The sequence below is a fragment of the Gallus gallus genome, chromosome 34, assembly GCF_016699485.2.
Source record: "Gallus gallus isolate bGalGal1 chromosome 34, bGalGal1.mat.broiler.GRCg7b, whole genome shotgun sequence".
In the NCBI taxonomy this organism is placed as follows: Eukaryota; Metazoa; Chordata; class Aves; order Galliformes; family Phasianidae; genus Gallus; species Gallus gallus.
Genome location: NC_052565.1, coordinates 134752 through 157252, shown reverse-complemented (window position 1 = coordinate 157252; position 22501 = coordinate 134752). Strand labels below are relative to the sequence as shown.

The following is a 22501-nucleotide window of genomic DNA, read 5'->3' as shown; positions in this document are numbered from 1 at the left end:
ACATCCCCCCCCCATCGACATCGGCGGCCCCGGGAGCTCCTGGGGGGTACGGGAGGGGGGGGGGGGGGGGGGTTTGCGCGCTATTTTTAGTCGGGGCCGCGCGGTATTTTTAGCGCGAGCGCCGCGGTTGCGTCAATGGAACCCCACGTGCGTCACAGCCGCGCCCCCGCCGGAACCGCCCCCCCCCGGGCCATGTTCGGGACCGCCGTGCGTCACCCCCCGCCCCGCCCCGTCGCACCGAGCGCTTAAGGGAACGCCGTGGCGGCTCCGGGAGCCCCGGCGGAGCGCAGCGGCACCGGAGAGGTACCGGAACGGCACCGGGAGCGCAGCGCCGGAACGCGGGTATGGGGGGGGGGGGATGGAAAAGTCATAACGGGGCGTCCCGGTATTAACGGGGGAGGTCGGGACGGGTGTCCCGGTGTCACCGGGGAAGTGGCGATGGAATAAGGCGGTATGAACGGGGAAAGTCGCGGGGGGTCCCGTTTGGAACGGGGAATTCGGGGGGGGGGCTGTCCCGGTGTTAATGGGGAGTGTCGCGATGTGGGGTCGCGGTGTCGTTTGGGGTCCCGGCGGTGGCGGAGCGGGGGGGTCCCGCTGGGCGGTGTTGGGGGTCGGGGCTCAATGGGGGGGGTGTTGGGGGTGCTGCTGAGGCACCTTTCGGGGTCTTCAACCGCAGCCGCGGAGCTCGGAGCTGCCCGATGGCTCTGAGTGCGCGGGGGGGGCGGGGGGGGGGCGGCAGTGACCCCAAACGGGCAGCAGAGAGCGGGCAGCGCTATGGCAGTGGGGCAGGACGGGCAGCAGGTGTGTGTGTGTGTGTGTGTGTGTGTGTATGGGGGGGGTGTGGGCAGTGCCCCCCCCGGCAGCGGCTGCTCCCCGCCCCCCCCGGCGCTCCGTGCCAGGGCCGCCTCCAGTCCTGCCTTGGCAGCGCTGCGGGCAGCTGCCCGAGATCCCAATGGGGAACGCGGCCGTGGGCAGCGCGGGGCCGCTGCAGAACGGGGGGGGGGGGTTGGGGGGGGGCGGGGGGGGGGTTGCTTTGCTTTGCTTTCGGGTGACCCCCAACGCCGCCGCTTTGGGACGCGCAGACGGAGCGCACGCCGGGACCGAAGCGCTGCCGTCCCCTCTTTGAGCCGCGTGGGTTCACCGCCGGCCCGGGGGAGGAACGCGCCCCGTGGGTGCGCTCGGGGGGGGCGCGGACCGGGCTGCCCCTCAGCGCCGCTATTTTCGGAGGTGGCACCCGGTGAGCACAGCGTGCCAACCCCCCCCCCCCCCCCAACCAACCGCACGGAGCGGCTCCGAGGGGACCCACGGGAGCCACGCGGGGTATTTTTAACCCCGGCTTCGGTGTCGGTTGTCGGGGCCGGCGGGAGAGCGGCGGCGCGGTGCGGGGTTTGGCCGGGAGCTGCGTGACCTTTAAAGGTCCGCGGGATGCATTACGCGGCTCAGATCGGCCCTCGGGGTCAGCGCCGGTTCGCCTTTCAGCCGGACGGGGATTTCTGTTTCGCGTCTCCCCGCGGTCGGATCCGCGCCCCAACGCTGCGGGCTCCGCTCTCCGCGCGGCGGCTCCGATTGCGCTCTCTGCGCGCACCGCTCCGATCCCCGCACGGCTTCGATGCGGGGCGACGGGGGGAGGGACGGCGGGGGGGGGTCGGTGCTGCGGCCCCATCCCAGCTCCCGTTCCGGTTCGGCTCTCCGCGCTCTCTCGGCCACGTCGGGGTTCGGGAATCCGCCCGCCGCATTCCTCCCTCCTTCCCTTTCGGCCGCTTTGCTAACCCAGCGTTTTGGGGAATGTCCTTTGCTGCCATTGGCTGCGCGGTGACCTTTTGTGGGGACAGCGGTGGCGCTGAGCGGCTCTGAGTCTCCGGCCACTTGCCAGGGGGCCACCGGGTGCCCAGAGTGGCTCTCACCCCAATCCATCCCTTGGCTGCTCCGTCCCATGGGTGACAGCGGGATGGGCGCACCCGTGGGATCCCCAAGTGCCCAAAGTCCCCTCTCCATCCCTGCGCACATGGACCTCAGGGTGGCACCGGGATGGGCACACCAACGGGGTCCCCAGTGCCCAGTGTCCCCTCTCCGTCACTGGGCATGTGGCCCTCGGGGTGACACTGGAGTGGACACACAAATGGGGACCTTCAGTGTCCCCTTTCCATTCCTGGGCACGTGGATCTCGGGGTGGCACAGGGATGGGTGCACCCTTGGGGACCCCACTGCCCAGCGTCCCCTCTCCATTGCTGGACATGTGGCCCTGGGGGTGGCACCAGGATGGGCACACCAATGGGGTCTACAAGTGCCCAGCGTCCCCTTTCCATCCCTGGACGTGTGGCCTTCGGGGTGGCACTGGGATGGGCGCACTGATGGGGTCCAATGAGAGGACTTTTGGACCCCTCAGTGCCCAATGCCCCCTCTCCATCACTGAGGAAGCGGTCCTTAGGATGGCACCGCGATGGGCGCACCGATGGGGTCCCCCATTGCCCAGCATCCCCTCTCCATCGCTGGGCACACCATCCCCGGGGCTGATGGGCGCCCCCCGGGTTGGGTTGTTGGGCGCCCCCCGGGGTTGGGTTGATGGGCGCCCCCCGGGTTGGGTTGATGGGCGCCCCCCGGGGCTGATGGGCGCCCCCCGGGGTTGTTGGGCGCCCCCCGGCCGCGTTCGGCGCTGACGCCGCGCTCTCCCCGCAGCCATGCCCTGCATCCAGGCGCAGTATGGCACAGCCACCAGCGGTCCCTGCGAGCGCTGCCCGAGCGAACTGCTGAGCCCGGAGGGCGGCCGATACCCCATGGAAGTGCCCGGCGCCGACCCCACGGCCGCCCCGGCTCTGCCCAGCTTCAGCACCTTCATGGAGAGCTACGCCGGGGAGTTGGACGCCTTCCTTTGCCAGCTGCCGGCCGGCGGGCAGCACGCAGCGTTCAGGCTGGAGGAGCTGCAGGTGTACGGCTGCTACCCCGCGGCCTTCGGGCAGCACGAGGAGACCCTCTCCTCCTCCTCCTCCTCCTCCTCCTCCTCCTCCGGCGGGTCGGACTGTTACGGCAGCCCCTGCTCCATCCCGTCACCGAACTTCCCCGCCCCCCAAGCTCCGGGCTGGGACGGCTCCTTCGGGCCCTATTCACCCCATTACGACGGTGGGCGGCAGTGGGGGGAGGCGGTGAAGGGCGGCAGCGCGCAGCCCCCCCTTCTTCTTCGCGCCCCCCAACCCCGTCGGTTCCCCGAAGGACCCCCGCCTGATGGACGCGGACCCCTTCGCTCTGCCCCACGGACCCGGGGGGGCTTTTCCTGGGTTACCCCTCACCCCCACGTCGCCGTTGCTGGAGGGGCCCCCGTTGCCCCCCGCCCCCAAAACTCGCGGCCCCGGAGCGGCTGAGGGGCGATGCGCCGTCTGTGGGGACAACGCGTCGTGTCAGCACTACGGGGTGCGCACCTGCGAGGGCTGCAAAGGCTTCTTCAAGGTGAGGGGTGGGCTGCGGGGGGGCATCGGGCGGGGGTCACCCTGCAGGGATGCTCCTCAGCCCCAATGGCCCAAATCTGGTGGCCCCAATGCCGGAGGCCCCATCCTCAGCGCCCCCACATCCGGCATCCCCCCCATCTGATGGACCCAGCCTCGGTGTCCCCCACCCCGTCACCCCACTCCGGTGGCCCCAATTCCAGAGGCCCCATCGCCGTCCCCAGCCCTGGACTGCCCACTCTCATGTCCAACCCCACTCCTCTCATCCCACTGCGGTGTCCTCAGCGCCAATATCCCCAACTCCAACCACCCCAGTCCTGGTGACCCCCACCCCAGCGCCCCAACGTGCCCAGCCCTGGGATCCCCAGTCCTGATGGCCCCACTCCGATGAGCCCAACAACTCCAACGTGCCCAACTCCAGCACTCTCAGTCGTGCTGTCCCCAACCCTGACGCCCCCTCCCCGCTGCCCCTCCGGTGCCATCAGCTCCGGATGAGTGCCCGGCGCAGGCGGTGGCAGCGGACAGAAACCCTTTTGTGCTTCTCCTCCATCCCCCGCAGCGCACGGTGCAGAAGAACGCCAAATACATCTGCCTGGCCAACAAGGACTGCCCCGTGGATAAGAGGCGGAGGAACCGCTGCCAGTTCTGCCGCTTCCAGAAGTGCCTGGCCGTGGGCATGGTCAAAGAAGGTACCGGCGTGGGGCTACGGGGCGCAGCAGGGGGGCGTGGGGCCGCGGACGTGGGGCTCATCGTGTGTCCCACCCACCCGCAGTGGTGCGGACCGACAGCCTGAAGGGTCGCCGCGGCCGCCTCCCCTCCAAACCCAAACAGCCGCCGGACGCGTCGCCCATCAGCCTCATCACCTCTCTGGTGCGGGCGCACATCGACTCCGTCCCCAGCGCCACCAAGCTGGACTACTCCAAGGTGGGAGCCGCCCCACATCCCCATCGCGGTGTGTGATCCCAACCCATCCCATCCCATCCCATCGCATTGCCTGATCCTGATCCAAACCCATCCCATCCCATTGCCTGATCCCAACCCATACCCATCCCATCCCATCCTGGTGTGTGAGCCCAACCCATCTCATCCCATCCCATTGCCTGATCCCATCCCATCCCATCCTGGTGTGTGATCCCAACCCCATCCCCATCCCAATGCATGATCCAAACCCATCCCCATCCCATCCCACTTCCCAACTCCAACCCCATCCCATCCCATTTCCTGATCCCATCCCCATCCCATCCCATTGCCTGATCTCGACCCCATCCCAGTGTGTGATCCCAACCCTATCCCCATCCCATCCCATTGTCCAGCTCCAACCCTATCCCCATCCCATCCCAGTGTGTGATCCCAACCCCATCCCGATTCCCATTCCATTGGCTGACCCCAATCCCATCCCAATCCCAACCCACTGCCCAACTCCAACCCCATCCCCACCCCAGTGCTCAATCCCAACCCCATCCTGGTGTGATCCCAACCCCATCCCCATCCCATCCCATTGCCTGATCCAAACCCAACGCCATCCCATCCCATTGCCTGACCTCAACTCCATCCCCATCCCATCCCAGTGCTCAATCCCGTTCCCTCTCACAGTCCCAGGAATCACTGTTGTACCACTGCCCGACCCCATCCCATCCCATCCCACTGCCTGATCCCAACCCCATCCCATCCCATTGCCCACACCCACCCCCATTCCCATCCAGTTCCAGGAATTGATGTCATTCCTGATGTCATCCATTGATGCCACCGCCCAACCCCAACCCCAACCCCACCCCACCGCCCAACCCAACCCCAACCCAACCCCATCCCATCCCCCCCCCACCGCCTGACCCCCAACCCCCTCAGTTCCAGGACTCGGTGCCGTGCCACCTGGAGAAGGAGGACTCAGTGGACGTGCAGCAGTTCTACGACCTCCTCACGGGTTCCATGGACGTCATCCGCAAATGGGCCGAGAAGATTCAGGGCTTCTCCGAGCTGCCGCGGGAGGACCAGGATCTGCTGCTGGAGTCCGCCTTCCTCGAGCTCTTCATCCTGCGCCTCGCCTACCGGTGAGCCTCGGGCCGGGCTGGGGGGGCGCCATGGGGGCTGGATGCGCCATGGGGGGACGTGGGGATGTGCCATGGGGGCTGGATGTGCCATGGGGGCTGGATGCGCCATGGGGGGACGTGGCGATGCGCCATGGGGGGACATGGGGATGCGCCATGGGGGCTGGATGTGCCATGGAGGGATATGGGGACATTCCATAGGAGACATTTGGGTACACATCATGAGGGATGTGCCATGGGGGGACATGGGGATGTGCCATGGGGACACTTGGGGACATTCCATAGGGGACACCTGGGGATGTGCCATGGGGAACGTGGCCATGGGGGACCTTGGGGACAAACCATGGGGGATGTGCATACGGGGGGACACCTGGAGATGTGCCATGGGGAATACAGCCATGGGGGGACCATTGGGGCCGTGCCATGAGAAACATGGCCATGGGGGCACCCTTGGGACCATGTCATGGGGGACCTTGGGGACAAGCCATAGGGGACATGGCCATGGGGGGACCCTTGCAGCCAAGCCATGGGGGACCCTGGGGACAAACCAGGGGGGACGTGCCTATGGGGGAACCATTGGGGCCGTGCCATAGGGAACATGGCCATGGGGGCACCCTTGGGGCCGTGCCGTGGGGTGACACATTGCCGTCCCCACAGCTCCAAGCCGGAGGAAGGGAAGCTCATCTTCTGCAACGGGGTGGTGCTGCACCGGCTGCAGTGCGTGCGCGGCTTCGGCGAATGGATCGACGCCATCCTGGAGTTCTCGCACAGCCTGCACCGCATGAGCGTCGACGTGCCGTCCTTCTCCTGCCTCGCCGCCCTCGTCATCATCACGGGTGAGGCGGCACATCACCGCGTGGCCCTCCGTGGGGTCCCCATGGGGTCCCGTGACGTCGGTCCTCCGTGGCCCCACACCGTTGGTGGCCCCAATGGCCCCGTGTTGAGGTCCTGTGGGTCCCAACGCTGTCACAGTCCCCAGTGGCCCTTCATGGGGTCCCCATGGGGTCCTGTGCTGTCGGTCCTCCATGGCCCCACATGGGGGTCCAATGGAGTCCCTTCTCTGTTGGTGTCCTCAATGGCCCCACATTGGGTTCCTATGGGGTCTCCATGCACTCAGTGTCCCCAATACCCCACATTGGGTTCCTATGGGGTCTCCATGCACTTGATGTCCCCCAGTACCCCACGTTGGGTTCCTGTGGGATCTCCATGCACTCGATGTCCCCAATACCCCACACTGGGTTCCTATGGGATCTCCATGCACTCAGTGTCCCCAATACCCCACGTTGGGTTCCTATGGGGTCTCCATGCACTCAGTGTCCCCAGTACCCCACATTGGGTTCCTATGGGATCTCCATGCACTCAATGTCCCCAATACCCCACATTGGGTTCCTATGGGGTCTCCATGCACTCAGTGTCCCCAGTACCCCACGTTGGGTTCCTATGGGGTCTCCATAGGGTACCCCACTCCGATCTCCCTTGGGGTCCCCCAGCCTCACTCCCCGCACCCCTTTCCCAGACCGCCACGGGCTGAAGGAACCGAAGCGCGTTGAGGAGCTGCAGAACCGCATCGTGGGCTGCCTGAAGGACCACGTGGCGGCGGGGGAGCCGGGCCGGCCGGGCTGCCTGTCCAAACTGCTGGGCAAACTGCCCGAGCTGCGCACGCTGTGCACGCAGGGACTGCAGCGCATCTTCTACCTGAAGCTGGAGGACCTGGTGCCGCCTCCGCCCATCGTGGATAAGATCTTCATGGACACTCTGCCCTTCTGAGAGCCCCCGGGGCCACCCGGGTAGAACACGGGGCAGTGCCAGCAGCCGGGGGTCAGACCCCATGGGGACAATAACAGCCCTTGGGGTCACACCCCATGGGGACAATAACAGCACTTGGGGTCAGATCCCATGGGGACAATAACAGCCCGTGGGGTCACACCCCATGGGGACAATACCAGCCCTTGGGGTCACACCCCATGGGGACAATAACAGCCCTTGGGGTCAGATCCCATGGGGACACCTGGGTACCCCATGGGGACAGTGCCAGCAGCCTGGGGTCAGACCCCATGGGGACAATGCCAGCCCGTGGGGTCAGACCCCATGGGGATAATAACAGCCCTTGGGGTCAGACTCCATGGGGACACCCAGGGTCACATCCCATGGGGACACCCAGGTACCCCATGGGGACAATACCAGCCCTTGGGGTCAGATCCCATGGGGACACCCAGGGTCATATCCCATAGGGACACCCAGGTACCCCCTGGGGACATCTGGATACCTCACTGGGGTCAATGCCAGCCCTTGGGGTCACACTCCATTGGGGACACCTGGGTACCCCACTGGGGATAGTGCCAGCACCTTGGGGTCAGACCCCATGGGGACACCCAGGGCCATATCCCATGGGGACACCCCAGTGGGGACAGTGCCAGCCCCTGGGGTCTCCATGGGGACACCCGGGTACCCCCTAGGGACATCTGGACACCCCATTGGGGTCAATGCCAGCCCCCGTAGTCACTCCCCATTGGGGTCAACACCAGCCCTTGGGGTCACACCCCACGGGGACACCCGGATACCCCATGGGGACAGTGCCAGCCCTTGGGGTCACTCAGCATTGGGGACACAGCGGTACCCCTCCATGGACAGCCAGCTCTTCCCTTTGGGATACCAAAGACCCCTCGGTGTCCCCTCCCCCACACCCCCCTTTGGGCCCCCCCCATCCCTCGGGGGCCCCCCATTGTGCCTTCAGCGCCCCACACGCGGCGCCCCCCCTCTCTGTACAAACACCCGCGTTGTAAATACCCCAAATGATGTACATAGCAGCAGGATGGGGGGGGGGGGGGGGGGGGGGGGCACAGGGAGGGGGGGCTCCCATCCTCCTTCCCCCCTCCCCCCTCGGAACCCCCCCCTTTCCCCCCTTTTATTTTTTCTCCTTTATTTTTCGCCCTTTGGGGCCTTTTTGTGTATATAAACTCCTCCGTCCGATGCGATGCGCCGCTCTCCATCTCTGCCCACGAATGTCCCCAATGTGATCCCAGGGACGGCCGTCCCCTCACGTTGTCCACAGCGCTGCCCTTGAACTGCCCCCCCCCCCCCCCAAACACACACACACACACACACACACACACCTGTCGTGTCCCTGATTTATACTCCCCGAAATAACCCGGAGAGTGTGACCGACCCCCCCCCCCCCCAACCCGCGGGGTGTGGGGATCCGGGGATGGGGGGGCACTGGGGGGGGGGAGGGGGGGTGATGTGGGGACAGGGATTGGGGGGGGTCCCAGAGCTTAGGGAAGGGGGGGGGGCTCAGTGGATGGGGATAGTGGGGACAGAGAGGGGGTGTTGCAGTGCATGGGGATGGGGATGGGGGGGGTGGGGGGGGGTCTCAGTGGATGGGGACAGTGGGGACAGAGAGGGGGTGTTGCAGTGCATGGGGATGGGGATGGGGGGGGTGGGGGGGGTCTCAGTGGATGGGGACAGTGGGGACAGAGAGGGTTTCAGTGCATGGGGACAATAGGGATGGCGATGGGGTGGGGGTCCCAGTGTAGCGGGATGGGGATGGGGGGGGTCCCAGTGCATAGCGTGGGGATGGGGGGGTCTCAGTGGATGGGGACAGTGGGGACAGAAAGGGGGTATTTCCAGTGCATGGGAATGGTACGGATAGGGGTGGGGGGGGCCCCAGTGCATAGGGATGGGGGTGGGGGGGTCCCCCTGGATGGGGACAGTGAGGACAGGGACAGGAGGGGGGGATCCCAGTGCATGGGGACGGGGATGGGGGGGAGGTCCCCCCGCATGGGGTTAATAAGGATGGGGACGGGGAGGGGTCTCAGTGCATAGGGATGGGGGTGGGGGGGTCCCGGGGCATGGGGACAATGGGGAGGGGGGGGGGGGAGGGGCCGTCAGGGGGACACCGCCCCGCCCCCTCCGTGCCACCCCCGCAGCAGAAGTTCGGGGACACCGCGGCCGGAGCAGAACAAGGAGCACATTGAGGCGGTGGGGCCGGGGGGGGCGGCGGGGGGGCACAACAAAGCGCCCTCTGTCCCTCTGTCCCCCCCACAATGCGCAGTGACAGCCAGGGGGGACAGAGGGCTGCGGGCGGATCGGGGGCAGATCCGCACGTGTCCCCGCATCCCCGTGTCCCTCCGCCCCTGTGTCCCCGTGTCCCCGTGTCCTCGTGTCCCCCTGTCCCTCCGTCCCCGTGTCCCTCTGTCCCGCTGTCATCACGCCCCCGCTCTGTCCCCGCTCTGTCCCCGCTCTGTCCCCACGTTGCCCACGTGCGGCGGCGGCGCCTCCCCGCCAGGGGGCGCTGTGAGTTCGGCCGCACCTCCCGGAAGCGATCCCCTCTGCCTCACTCTATGGTGCTCCGGATCGGAACGAACCAAATGGGAGGGGGTTGGGGGGGGTGGCGAGGGGTTTCATCTTCTGGGGCCGCGTGCCGGCTGGGGGGGGTATTAAAGAGGTGCAATGTCAGAGGACATCACAGAGGTGGAAAACAAAGAGAAGAGAGGATAAATAGGTGCGATATGGGAGGAATCCCCTGCATTCCTCCACACCATGGGAGGAGAAACCCCCCCTCCTTCTTCGCGCCGTGGGCCGCTCCGTCCCCACAACTCCCGGCGGATGGTGGGCGCCGCGCGGTGCGTGTGGGGCTGCGGCGGCGGAGGGGGGGAGATGGGGTTGTGCCCGTGGGTGGGGGGAGCAGAAGGGGCTGGGGGTGAAGGGGGCGGGGGTTGGGGGTTGGGGAGTGAGAGGGGCCCGTAGTTGGGAGGGCTGGGGCCTACGTAGTTGGGGAGGAGAGGGGCTGGGCCTGGGCGGGGAGGGCGAAAGGGACTGGGGCCATTTGGGGCCTGTGGGTGGGGGGTCGGGGCCTGTGGGTGTGAGGGGCTGCGGGTGAGAGGGGCTGGGCCTATGGGGGGGGGGGGCTGGGGGATAAAGGGGGTGGGGGTGTGAGAGGGGCCCTTGGGGGAGTCCGGGGCCTGCGGGTGAGAGGGGCTGGGCCTATGGGGGGGGAGCTGAAGGCAAAAGGGATTGGGGGCAAAGAGGACAGGCCTGGGGGTGTGAGGGGCCTATGGGTGGGGGGCCTGTGGGCATGGGGGGCTGGGAGGAGGGGGCTGGGGGCAAAAGGAGGCAAAAGGGGGTGAAAGGGGCTGGGGGTGAAGGAGACAGGACCTGGGGGGGGGGGGGGGGATGTGAGGGGAACATGAGTGGGGAGCCAGGGCTGATGGGTGAGAGGGCCTGTAGCCCTGTGGGAATGAGGGGCTGGGGGCAAAGGGATGAAGGGATGGGGTCTGGGGGCGTGAGGGGCCTGTAGGCATGAGGGGCTGGGAAGGAGAAGGGATGGGGGTGGGAAGCCAGGAGTGAAAGGGGCTGGGGGTAATGGGAATGGGGCCTGGATGTATGAGTGGTGGGGGGCAAAGGGGACAGGGCCTGGGGGTGTGAGGGGCCTATGGGTGGGGGGGCAGGGCCTGTGGGCATGAGGGGCTGGGAAGAGAGGGGCTGAGCCCATAGGTGGGGGGAGCTGGGGGCAAAAGGGGACAGGGCCTGAGGGTGTGAGGGATGCATGGGTATGAGGGGCTGGGAAGAGAGGGGCTGGGCCCATGGGTGGGGGGTGCTGGGGGCAAAGTAGCCCTTGGGCTTGTGGGTGTGAGGGGCCCTATGGGTGTGAGGTGGCAGAGGCCGGCGCCTGCGGGTGTTGGGGATTGGGGGCCCGCTGCGTGATGAGGACCCCCCCCCATGAGGCCCTCCATCCCCACAGCAGCACCTCCAGCGGCCCCCGCAGCCGCGCTGCCGCCATGAACTGCCGTGCTGAAGTGCTGGAGGTGTCGGTGGAGGGCCGGCAGGTGGAGGAGGCCATGCTGGCCGTGCTGCACACCGTCCTGCTGCACCGCAGCACCGGCAAGTTCCACTACAAGAAGGAGGGCACCTACTCCATTGGCACTGTTGGCACTCAGGATGTGGACTGCGACTTCATTGATTTTGCTTATGTCCGTGTCTCCTCCGAGGAGCTCGACCGGGCCCTGCGCAAAGCTGTGGGGGAATTCAAGGTAGGGAGCACAGGGGGAGCGGGGGGGGGGGTGGGCGTTGCTGCTGAATGTGGGGCTGTATCTATGGGTGATCTGCGTGAGGGGGTTGAGGGCACCTTCTGGAAGTTTGCAGATGGCAACAAGAGGGGAGGAAGGATCTGCTTGAGGGTGGGGCGGCCCTACAGGGCGGCCTGGTGGCCCTGCGGGGATCTGTGGTGGCCCTATGGGGGTTGGGTTGTGGAAGAGGACTTGAAGACCATCCTTAGAGCCATAAAGCCATAGAAGTGGTTTGGGTTGAGGAGACCTCGTCGGTGTTCGTTGCAGGGAATGGGACCAGATGGCCTTGAGGGGTCTCTTCCAGCTCAAACAGTTTGGTGGCTCTGTGATCTTAATGATCATCCGCAGAGCTATGGGGTGGTTGGGTTGGAAGGGTTAGGACTGGGTTAGGGTTAGGCCTTAAAGGTCCACCATGGGATGGTGGGGTTGGAAGAAGCCCTAAAGGTCCACCGTGGGTTGATTGGGTTGGAAGGAGCCTCAAAGGTCAACCGTGGGATGTCCTGGTTGGAAGGAGCCCTAGAGCTCAACCGTGGGATGGTTGCCTTCAAGGAGCCTTCAAGGTCAGCCTTAGAGCCAGAGGACCCTAGGGGTGGTTTGGGTTGAAGGCCTTTGTCCCTGTTCACTGCTGGGGTCGGACCTTTGGGGGTCCTTCCCACCCCACAGCCCCCCCCGTGCCGCCCGCAGGACGCGCTGCGCAGCTCAGGCAGCGACGGGATGGGGCAGATCTCCTTGGAGTTCTACCAGAAGAAGAAATCCCGTTGGCCCTTCTCGGATGAGTGCATCCCCTGGGAGCTGTGGACCATCAAAGTGAACGTGGTGAACCTGGCCAACGAGCAGGAGAGGCAGATCTGCCGCGAGAAGGTGGGCGAGAAGCTGTGCGAGAAGATCATCAACATCGTGGAGGTGATGAACCGCCACGAGTACCTGCCCAAAATGCCCACCCAGTCCGAGGTGGACAACGTCTTCGACACCAGCCTGAAGGACGTGCAGCCCTACCTGTACAAGATCTCCTACCAGATCACCGACACGCTGGGCACCTCCGTCACCACCACCATGCGGCGCCTCATCAAGGACACGCTGGCGCTGTAGGGCCCGTGGATGTGGGGCGCCTCCCCTGGAGGTGCTTTCGGAGCCCTTTGGGATCTTCCATCCCTCCTCTCTGCCTCTGAGAGCCTCTGTGAGGACCTGGGCTGGCTCTGCCCCCTAATTGTGGGGTGATGCTCCCGTGGTGCTCGCCCGACCCAAGGAACCGGCTCGGCAGCCCTGAGGGTGGGTGAGTGGTTGCCCCACAGCCTGCCCCACAGCCTGCCCCACGCCCTGCCTTCCTGTGGGGCAGAAATAAATTATTTCCCCTTTCCCATCACGTCCCAACATCTGTGGGGTGGGAGGGGGATGGATAAGGGAGCCTGGAGGGGGGAAGGGGGGGGGGGTTTCCCTGTGCCATACAGGGATGGGGCAGTGGCCCTATGGGATAGGGGCTGAACCCCCCAGCTGTGTTCAGCTCCCCAAGCTGTACTGACCCCCCCAGGCTGTTTTCAGCCCCCCAGGCTGAGCTCTTTGCTGCCCTCCCACAAGGGAAAGAGGAGTGGGGTCACATCCTGACCTCAGCTGTACCCCATAGTGAACCCCCCCCCAAAAAATCACACCCAGGAGAGAGGATGGGGACCCTTCCGTGAGCCCCGGGGGAGGGGGGCAGAGCCACCTGTCCCCCACGTGGGACCACCACACCCCATGGGGGGGTGCTGCAGCTCGGCACAGCCATGTGGGGGCCACGTGGGTGCTCCCTGACATCACTTAAACCCTCCCCGTCTGCTGCTGACCACACTGCGCTCCCGGGAGGAAGAAGAGGAGGAGGAGGAGGAGGAAGAAGAGGAGGGGATGAACAGCACCCTGCCCCCCCCCGGCGCCCATTGGGACACACTGGTGGCCAAAGCAGCCCAAATCATCGTCGTCTTCGTCCTCTGCGTCGCCGTCGCTTTCGGGGTCTTCTTCCTGGGCTGCAATCTGCTGCTGCAGGCAGAGAGCCTGGCGGCCCCCCCGGCGCACGACCACCGCCGCCCCTCCCATGGGGATGAAGGGACCGCAGAGGGGGTGTAGCATCCGGACCCTCCCCCCCCCATCACCACTACTGCCCCGTGGACGGACATACGGATGGACGGATGGAAGCACCGACAGCGCCGTTCGTTGCATGGATGGATTAAAGGCACTGTGGGGGATGGGGGGGGGGGGGGTCGGGGGTGTGTCAGGGTGCGACCCCGGGTGTGGCAGTGCTGTAATCCCCCCCCTCAAGCCCCCCCCAGAAGAGGATTAGGGGAAATTTGCATTGCCAGGGTTAGGGTTAATCCCTGTGCTCAGATTCAAGCTTGGGGTTGAGGGAGGGGGGGCATCCTGCCTCTCTGTGCCCCCCATTGCTCTGCCCTCATCCTGTCCCTCTGCCCCATTTGTGCCCCCCCCCCCCCCCCCCCCCCAGCCCCTAAGGGGGGTGATCTGAGGTGTCTTTCCCCTTCCCTCAACCTCATGGTTTTAATAACACTCCCACAAAAACCCTTCTTAAGTGTTGGCATTCCTGCTCCTTACCCCCCCATAGGGTAACAGGACCCCCCCATAGGGTAACAGGGCACCCCTATAGGGACACAGGACCCCCCCTCTAGGAATACAGGACCCCAGAAAGGGGAAGGACAACTCCTGGGACCCCCCTCCCCCCCCCCCCACATCAGCCAACAGCTGCGTAAAAGATTCCATATATTTCACATGTACAAAAAGTCTCAGGGATGGGGATGAGGTGGGGGTGGGGCACGGGGGGGGGCACCACTCTGTTCCCCCCCCCAGCCCCGCTCTGGCTTTGGTCCCTTTTTGGTCTTTTTGGCAATTAGTGTTCACATCAGTGGTCAAAGTGATGAGCACAGGGGGTCACCTCCCCCCCCCCCCCCCCCCCCCAAAAGGGTCCCATCTCAGCTCGGTGCTCTGGGCACCTCCCCCCCCCCCCCCCTCACCGCCCCCAGCAGTGGGATTTGGCCACTGCCATTGAGGGAGGGAGGGAAGGGGGGGAGGTGGGCTGAGCCCCCAGGACCCTCCAGTGGGTCCTGAGGGGGTCGTGGCGAGGTGGGGGGGGGGGCTCTTCGCTGTGACCCCCTCCCAGGGGTGCTGCCTTCTGACCCACAGCTGCTACAGATGGATCCGATGCCTCCAGGCTGTGGGGGGGGGGGGGCAGAGCATCAGGGTGGCCATGGGGCAGCCCCGGTGTCCTTGGGGGGGGGGGGGGGGGCACTGCCTGCAGTGGGGCTGTCCCATGGGGCAGTGGGATCCAATGCTGCACTGGGATGGGATCCCACCCCAGGAGCCAACATTGCACCCCCACCCCACAGCAGGAGGGTGTGTGGGGAGGGGTGACCTGGGAAGGGGGGGGGGCTATGAAGGTCTGGGGGGGGGGGGGGGTGTGCATGAAGGACATGGGGGGGAAAGGCGAGACCTGGAGGACCTGGAGGGGCCACAAAGGACCCAGGGTGTGCATGCAGGACCTAAAGGGGGGGGGGGGGAGGGGGTCATGAAGGACTCAGTGTGTTTATGCAGGACTTGGAGGAGGGGGCATGAGAGACCTGGGGGTGCCATGAAGGTCCCCGAGTGTACATGCAGGACCTCGGATGTGCGTGCAGGACCCAGAGGGACTGTACAGGACCTGGGGAGGGGGGCACGAAGGACCCAGTGTGTGCATATAGGACCTGGGGGGGGGGGGGGGGGGGATAATAAAGGACTTATAGGGGCCAGGAAGGACCCAGGGTGTGCATGCAGGACCTTGGGGGGGGAAGCAGGACCTGGCAGTGCCATGCAGGACCTGGGGGGGGCCACGGAGGGCCCGGGGGGGCCACGCCTGCCCTACCTGTGGCTATGAGCCGCTCTCCTCGTGGTGCGCGGGCTCACAGAAGAAGCGTGAGCCCCTCTTGGCCGTGCGCGCCGTGAAGGGGACGCTCTTCAGCGCTATGGGGTCGGGGTTGTGGGGGGCACAGAGAGGCCGTCAGCCCCCTGGTTATGGAGTGGGGGGGTCGGGGGGGGGGGGGGCTGTGGGGGGGGCCGTACCGGTGATGATGTCCTCAATGGTGCCGTCCTTGCCCTCATACACAGGGCGGTGCTCCTTGGCTTGGCGCCGGCGCAGCTCTGCGATCAGCTCCTGCTGCTGCCATTTGTTGCGCTGCAATGGGGGGGGGGGGGGGGGGGGGGGTGAGGGGTCTGGTTGTGCAGCCCCCAACAAACCCTGCCCCCCCCCCCAGGGCCATCCCTGCAGACCTTCTCCTGCTTTTTGGCCTCCTGTGCCAGCAGCTTCTCCCGCATCACCTCCTCCTGCTTTTTCCTCGTCTCATTCTCCTGCTCTGCATCCTGTAATGGGGTGGGGGGGGGGAAGGGGGTCAGGAGGCAGCCCACAACCCACCCCCCCTCCCCCGCCCCCCCAGACCCCTTCCCCCCCCCACTCACTTTGTAAGAGTGGATGAAACGGGCGAACACCGGGAAGAAGACGGAGGGGGGGGTGGTCTTGGGGCTCTCCCCGAAGTATCGCACCACTGCGTTGTAGGCATCCTGCAATGGGGGGGGGGGGGGGGTCAGCAGGGGGTGCACGAGGGGCGTGCAAAGCTGTGTGCATGGCTAAGTATACATGACCGGATCTGCACGAGGGCCTTGTGGAGCAAGGCGTGCATCGCAAGACACGCGTGCAGAGGATGCAAAGCAAAGTGCTCGGGAAGCATTGAATGCAATGCATGAGGAGGATGCAAAGTATTGTGCTCAGGAAGTGTGCAAAGCAATGCATGCAGAGGATGCAAAGCAAGGTTTGTGACAAGGCACTCACAAGGGAGGTGCAAAGCAATGCATACAGAAGAAATGTGCAAAGCAAGAAGTGCACGGGCAGCTTGCAGAGCAAAGCACACAAGTCCAGAGCCATGCAGAGCAGAGGGGGCTCAAGAAGCGCACAGTGCAAGGCATGCAATGCACAAAGGCCATGCAAAGCAAGCAACGCACAAACTGCACGCAAAGCAAAGCACGAGGGGCATGCGGAGCTCAAGAAGCGTGCAAAGCAATGCGTGATGCTGCAAAGCATGCAGGCATGAAGGACCTGGAGGGGCCAGGAAGGACCCACGGCGTGCAGGCAGGGCCTGACGGGGAGGGGGCCGTGCAGGACCTGCAAGACAAGGCGTGCAAGTGCCCAGGCGTGCAAAGCAAAGCATGCAGAAGGAAGACACAAAGCAAGCAAGCAGCGTGCTGGGCGCTTGCAAAGCAAAGCGAAAAGCAAAGCAAAGCAATGCAGAGCAAAGCAATGCAATGCAGAGCAAAGCAGAGCAAAGCAATGCAATGCAAGGCAAAGCAAAGCAGAGCAAAGCACAGCAAAGCAATGCAAAGCAAAGCAATGCAGAGCAATGCAATGCAATGCAAAGCAAAGCAATGCAAAGCAATGCAGAGCAAAGCAATGCAAAGCAATACAGAGCAAAGCAATGCAAAGCAATACAGAGCAAAGCAATGCAAAGCAATGCAGAGCAATGCAGAGCAAAGCCACGCTTGCTGAGGTTTGCAGAGCAGCGTGCACGCAAGGAGCACGCAGGGGTTGCACGGCCCCCACCTCGGCGGTGCGTGCGTCCTTCTGCAGCCTCTCCAGCTTGCTCTCACTGCCCGCCAGGAAGGAGCGCAGGACGCTGCTGTCGTGCAAACCGCACTCGCGGCCGCAGCAGCTCCATGCCCCGCGTCAGCTCCTTCACGTCCAGCAGAACGTTCTCCAGGGACACTGCAGGGATTGGGGTTGGGGGGGCGCTCAGGGCGTCCCCGAGGCGTGGGGGGGGGGTGCTGGGGGGGGTTGGGGGGTTTGGGGGGGTTTCGGACCTGCTGCTGCTTTCTCGACGAAGTGCAGCTCCTGCCAGAAGGTGGCCAGCTCGGGGTATTTCTCCCGCACCGTCAGAGCAATGAAATGCAGCAGCGTCAGCTTTCGGTCGGTGGATTTGGTGTCCAGGAGCTGCAGGGAGGGGGAAAAGGGGGGGGGGGGGGTTGGGACCACCAGGACCCCCCTCCTCACCCCCCCCCATGAGGTCCCAGCACCCCCTCCCCCAGGACACCTCTGGGAAGTCCCCCCCTGAACCCTCAAAGGTCGTCCCACTGACCCCCCCTGCACCCCAGGACCACCCCCAAGGAAGTCCCCGGGAGTCCCCACCCCCATTACCCCCCAAGTGCTCCCCCAATGACCCCCCAGGGGTGCCCCCCCCGCCCCCCAGGACCCCCCTCAGGACCACGAAGCTCCACCCAGGACACCCACCCAGATCTTCCCCGTGGACCCCCCCAGGATGTCTCAGTGACCCCCACCAGGACCCCCCCCATCACTGCCCCCCCCAGCACCGCTCACCAGGTCCAGGCTCTGCAGTTTGAAGCCATACACTGCGCCCCGTTTGCTGCTGTTCATGTAATTCCCCAAGGCCAGAATGATCTGTGCAGGGGAGGGGGGGGTGCCAGGATGGTGGGGGGGGGGTCAGGAGGCACTCAGACCCCCCCCCCCCATCACCGACCCCCCCCCATGCACACCTCCAGCATCTGCTTCAGCTTCTGGGATGACTTCACGGAGGCGGAGGCGGCGATGATGGCATTGAGTTGCTGCACGGGGACAGCGGGGGGGGGGGGGGTCAGTGGGGCAGCGCCCCCCAACAGTGCCCCCCCTGCACCCCCCCAGGTCCGTGTCTGCAGAGCTGCCGTGCACAAAGAGCTTGCAGAGCAAAGCATGCAGCAGGGGTGTGCACAGCGAGCGTGCAAAGCAATGCGTGAGGATGCAAAGCAAGGCATGCACGCAAAGCCATGCATGATGACAATGCGAAGCAACGCATGATGATGAAAAGCAAGGCATGCAAAACAGTGCATGAGGAGGATGCAGAGCAAAGCATGCACACAAAGCAAGGCATGATGACAATGTGAAGCAAGGCATGCACACAAAGCAATGCATGAGGATGATGCACAGCAAGGCATGCAAAGCAACACATGAGGACGATGCAAAGCCAGGCATGCAAAGCAATGCATGAGGGGCATGCAAAGCCAGGCATGTACACAAAGCAAGGTGTGAGGATGACGTGAAGTGAGGCATGCAAAGCAAGGCGTGATGACAATGCATGAGGACAAAGCAAAGCAAGGCATGCACACACAGCCAGTCATGCACACAAAGCAAGGTGTGAGGACGATGTGGAGAGGACAATGTGGAGCAAGGCATGCAAAGCAATGCATGAGGACAATGCAAAGCCAGGCATGCATGCAAAGCAAGGTGTGAGGACAATGTGAAGCAAGGCATGCAAAGCAAGGCAGGATGACAGTGCATGGGGACGACGCAAAGCAAGGCATGCACGCAAAGCAAGGTGTGAGGACGATGTGAAGCAAGGCATGCAAAGCAAGGCATGAGGACAATGCAAAGCAAGGCATGAGGACAATGCAAAGCAAGGCGTGAGGACAATGCAAAGCAAGGCGTGAGGACAATGCAAAGCAAGGCGTGATGCCAACGCATGAGGCCGATGCAAAGCCATGCAGGCGGAGGCGGCAGAGCAGAGCAGCCGCAGCCCCCGGCGCAGTGCCCGCAGCGCAGCGCGGTCCCCCCCCGGCCCCAATACCGGCGTCAGCATCTGCAGGTTGTCGGCGAAGTTGCCCAGGAAGGCCATGATGGCCATTCGCTGCGGCAGCCGCTCCACTTTGCTGAAGTGCAGCATGAAGCGATCCTCGGCCGACAGCTCCTCCAGCGGTTTGCGCTCCCTCTCGTACTGCCGCAGCGCCTTCACCTCCGCCTCCGTGGGCACGAAGCGCATCAGGCACTCCACGAAGTCCACGGGCAGCGTGGCCAGGTCGAAACTGCAGGGCGGGCAGAGCCACGGTGGGAGCCGGCACGGCGGGGGGGCTGCTGGGCAGTGCTGAACCACCGTGCAGCTCTGAGCCCAATGTGCACCGCTGAACCGCCGTGCAGTGCTGAGAGTGCAATGCTGAGTGCAACGCTGACCCACCGTGCAGTGCTGAATGCAATGCTGAGTGCAATGCTGACCCACCGTGCAGTGCTGAATGCAATGCTGAGTGCAATGCGGAGCCCACTGTGCAACGCTGACCCACTGTGCAATGCTGAATGCAGTGCTGAATGCAATGCTGAGCCCGCTTTGCAATGCTGACCCACTGTGCAGCTCTGAGCCTACTTTGCAGTGCTGACCCACCGTGCAATGCTGACCCACTGCGCAGTGCTGAGCCCACTGCATTGCAGCCAACCCCGCTGTGCACGAACCCCACGTGCACCACCCAACCCCACTGTTCTACAATCAACCCCACTGCCCTCCAGCTGAGCCCCCTGTACCGTCTGACCCCACTGCACCCCTCCTGGCTCCACTTCACCCCAGCCAACCCCATTAAACCCACACAACCCCCCGGCAACGCAGCACCTCATCCGGCCCTGCTGCACCCCAAAAGCCCCCCAGCCCCACATCCAACCCCATGCCACCCCATCCGGCCCCATTCCCCCCCACCCAACCCCCTCCAAACCCCTGCTGACGCCCCCCGCCCCCCCATGGCACCCACGTGTGGATGGCCCTGCAGATCTCCTCGGGGCCGCGGCCGGCCTTGCGCAGGGTGATGGCGAGGTTTTTGGCACGGTTGGCTTCCAGCAGCGTCACTTTGGCGGCCGCCCTCTGCGTCCCTTTGCTTTTGGGGCACAGCAGATCCAGCGCCGGGCCCTGAGCTTTGGTCTTAAAAGAGCTCCTCGAAGCGCTCCAAGTCCAGGTCCTGAGGGAAGGGGGGGGTTGGGGGGGTTGGGGGGGGGCTCAGTGCCGTCAGCATCGCCTCCATCCCATAGCATTGGGGTCCTGCACACCCCCACCCCACAGCCATTGAGGTCCTACACCCACCTCCACCCCATAGCCATTGGGTTTGGGGTCCTGCAACCACCTCCATGCCATAGCATTGGGGTTCTGAACCCACTTCCACCCCACAGCCATTGGGTTTGGGGTCCTGCACACCCTCACCCCACATCCATTGCCATTCTGCACCCACCTCCACCCCACATCTATAGGGTCAGGCATGCAGCACCCATAGGGTTTCTGGCTGCTCAGCATCCCCCACCCCACAGCCATTGGGTCTGGGCTCCCAAACCCACCTCCCACACCTATAGGATTATGGGGGGGGTGCTCAGTGCCACCCCCCCCACCCCCACTGCCCACCCCATAGCATTTGGGGCCGGGGTCCCCCCCCCACCTGCAGCACCCGCTCATCATCCAGCTCACTGAACACCGTCCCGCTGATCTGATTGGGTTTCAGCGCCGTCCAATTGAAGACCGGCAGCCGGAATTTGGTCTTGATGGGTTTCTTAATCCGGATGGCTGGGGGGGAAATGGGGGGGGGAAATGGGGGGGGGAAATGGGGGGGGGACGGGGGGGGGGATGGCTCAGAGCCCCCCAGTATGGGGAGTGGGACACAGCCCCGCTGTCACAGCCGTGGGACCCCTCCCTCTCCGTGTCCCTTTGGCCACTCTCCCCCCCACCCCCATCCCCATATTGACCCCAAATCCACACTCCCTGCCCCCCACCACCCCACCCCCCCCACACCCCCACCTACCCGACAGCCCCACGGTGAGGGCGATGGATGGTGAAGCCCCCGGCAGTGGGGGGGGCAGCGGGGGGGCGCACTTCCCTGCAATGGGACAACAGAGATGGCACCGGCCCCATTTTGGGGGTCCTCATCCCCATTTGGGGGTCCTCATCCCCATGTGGGGGTCCCATTCCCCCCCCCCCCCCCCATTCCAGCCCCTCACCTGGCAGTGGGGGCGCGGGGGGCGGCAATGGGGGCGGAGGGGGCGGCGGCGGGGGGGGGGCGCAGCTTCAGGTTGTGTTAACGTGGGAACCCTCAGGGGGTCCTCCAGGGTGGGGGGCTCCGTGGGGGGCGGGGGGGGCTCCGTGCCGGGGGGGGGCTCCGAGCCGTAACGGCGGCGGAACGCTTCGTCCTTCTCCTTGATCATCCGCCGCAGGGAGTGTGCAACCTGATGGCTGGTGTGCTCGTAGGTCTCCTTTTGGGGGGGGGGCGGGTAGCTGTCATCCATGGGGGGTTTGGGGGGGGCGTTTGGGACCCCTCCCTGCGCCCCCAGCCCCATTTCCCCCCTACCTTCACCAGCTGCAGTTCCTTCTCGCGCTGCAGCAGCTGCTTCTCCAGCTCCGCCACGCGCATCACAACTCTCGTTCTCCATGTCCAGCAGCTTCTCTGTCAGCTGGGGGGGGGGGGGGGGGACAGAGCCGTGACCCCCCATTTGCCCCCCCCAACCCCCCCCCTTGCCCCACCAGCCCCCTCATTGCCCGCCACGCTCCCCCCATTGCCCCCCATTTGCCCCCCCAAACTCCTCCAGTGGCCTCCAACCCCCCCATTCCCCCTCTAACCTCCCCCCCATTTGCCCCCCCCCCCATCCCCCATTCCCCCTCCAACCCCCTCCCATTGCCCCACCATCCCCCCCATATCCCCCCCCACCCCCCATTCCCCTTCCTTCCTCCCCCTCCCCCCCCATAGGGTGCCCCCCCCCATGCACTCACATGGGAAAGCTGCTCCTCCAACTCCTCCACCTTCTCCAGGGCCACAGTTTTGGTCTCCGCGTCCTCCAGGAGCCCCCCACATCAAAACACGTTATCCAGGTAAGCCTGGATCTGCACCTGCAGCTTCTCGCTCTCCGTGTGCCTCGACTTCTGCAGAGGGGACACGTCGGGATCGGGATGGGGGGGGGTCAGCAATGGGGCTATGGGGGACCCCCCACCAATTACCTGCAGGAAGTCCTCCAGCCCCAGTTTGGTGAATTCGTACTGCAGATGGACACGGAAATTCATATCCTCCACCGAATGCACCACGATGTTGATGAACTGCATGCAGGCCCACCTGCAAAAGGGGGGGGGAAAGGGGGTCGGTACAGTAGGGAACCCCCCCCCATCTCCCATCCCCCCCC

General features: G+C 65.1%; 3 protein-coding genes across 10 annotated transcripts in view; 2 read left to right on the top strand and 1 right to left on the bottom strand.

Annotated features, from left to right (window-relative positions):
• Positions 1 to 269: 269 nt before the first annotated feature.
• NR4A1 (nuclear receptor subfamily 4 group A member 1) lies at positions 270 to 8471 on the top strand. Its single transcript, XM_015273518.4, is given in 8 exon segments — positions 270 to 342; positions 2677 to 3301; positions 3303 to 3441; positions 3997 to 4126; positions 4210 to 4361; positions 5283 to 5485; positions 6140 to 6318; positions 6999 to 8471. Coding segments are annotated over 7 exon segments (1677 nt in total). The 5' UTR covers positions 270 to 342; positions 2677 to 2678; the 3' UTR covers positions 7250 to 8471.
• A 1586-nt stretch (positions 8472 to 10057) lies between these two features.
• ATG101 (autophagy related 101) lies at positions 10058 to 12907 on the top strand. Of its 8 annotated transcripts, none has more exons than XM_015273514.4 (3): positions 10058 to 10104; positions 11226 to 11511; positions 12232 to 12907. In XM_015273514.4, the coding sequence occupies exons 1-3, from the start codon at positions 10088 to 10090 to the stop codon at positions 12634 to 12636; spliced, it is 708 nt and encodes a 235-aa protein (XP_015129000.3). In that variant the 5' UTR covers positions 10058 to 10087; the 3' UTR covers positions 12637 to 12907. The 8 variants fall into 8 exon arrangements, with proteins under 8 accessions (XP_015129000.3, XP_015128996.3, XP_015128999.3 ...); XM_015273510.4 differs by having other exon boundaries at positions 12211 to 12907; XM_015273513.4 differs by having other exon boundaries at positions 11223 to 11511.
• A 1586-nt stretch (positions 12908 to 14493) lies between these two features.
• The window catches only part of LOC121108098 (formin-like protein 3), an 8451-nt gene continuing 443 nt past the window's right edge, over positions 14494 to 22501 (bottom strand). Inside the window, 21 exon segments of the mRNA XM_040654934.1 lie at positions 14494 to 14738; positions 15425 to 15522; positions 15622 to 15733; positions 15829 to 15918; positions 16015 to 16116; positions 17150 to 17248; positions 17250 to 17311; positions 17407 to 17536; positions 17921 to 18001; positions 18097 to 18165; positions 19161 to 19395; positions 20104 to 20276; positions 20278 to 20307; positions 20776 to 20900; positions 21136 to 21210; positions 21332 to 21396; positions 21450 to 21583; positions 21679 to 21744; positions 21746 to 21781; positions 22098 to 22247; positions 22323 to 22434. Coding sequence (XP_040510868.1) covers positions 15431 to 15522; positions 15622 to 15733; positions 15829 to 15918; positions 16015 to 16116; positions 17150 to 17248; positions 17250 to 17311; positions 17407 to 17536; positions 17921 to 18001; positions 18097 to 18165; positions 19161 to 19395; positions 20104 to 20276; positions 20278 to 20307; positions 20776 to 20900; positions 21136 to 21210; positions 21332 to 21396; positions 21450 to 21583; positions 21679 to 21744; positions 21746 to 21781; positions 22098 to 22247; positions 22323 to 22434 — 2038 coding nt within the window. The 3' untranslated portion in view covers positions 14494 to 14738; positions 15425 to 15430.

What these genes read in the sequence shown, in the direction of transcription:
- ATG101 (XM_015273511.4), top strand. Translation starts at nt 10,088, where the DNA reads ATGGTGGGCGCCGCGCGGTGCGTGTGGGGCTGCGGCGGCGGAGGGGGG. An exon ending in GGGGAGATGGGGTTGTGCCC is followed by an intron (nt 10,153 to 11,222) that starts GTGGGTGGGGGG and finishes CCATCCCCACAG; the next exon opens with CAGCACCTCCAGCGGCCCCC. An exon ending in AAGCTGTGGGGGAATTCAAG is followed by an intron (nt 11,512 to 12,210) that starts GTAGGGAGCACA and finishes CCCACCCCACAG; the next exon opens with CCCCCCCCGTGCCGCCCGCA.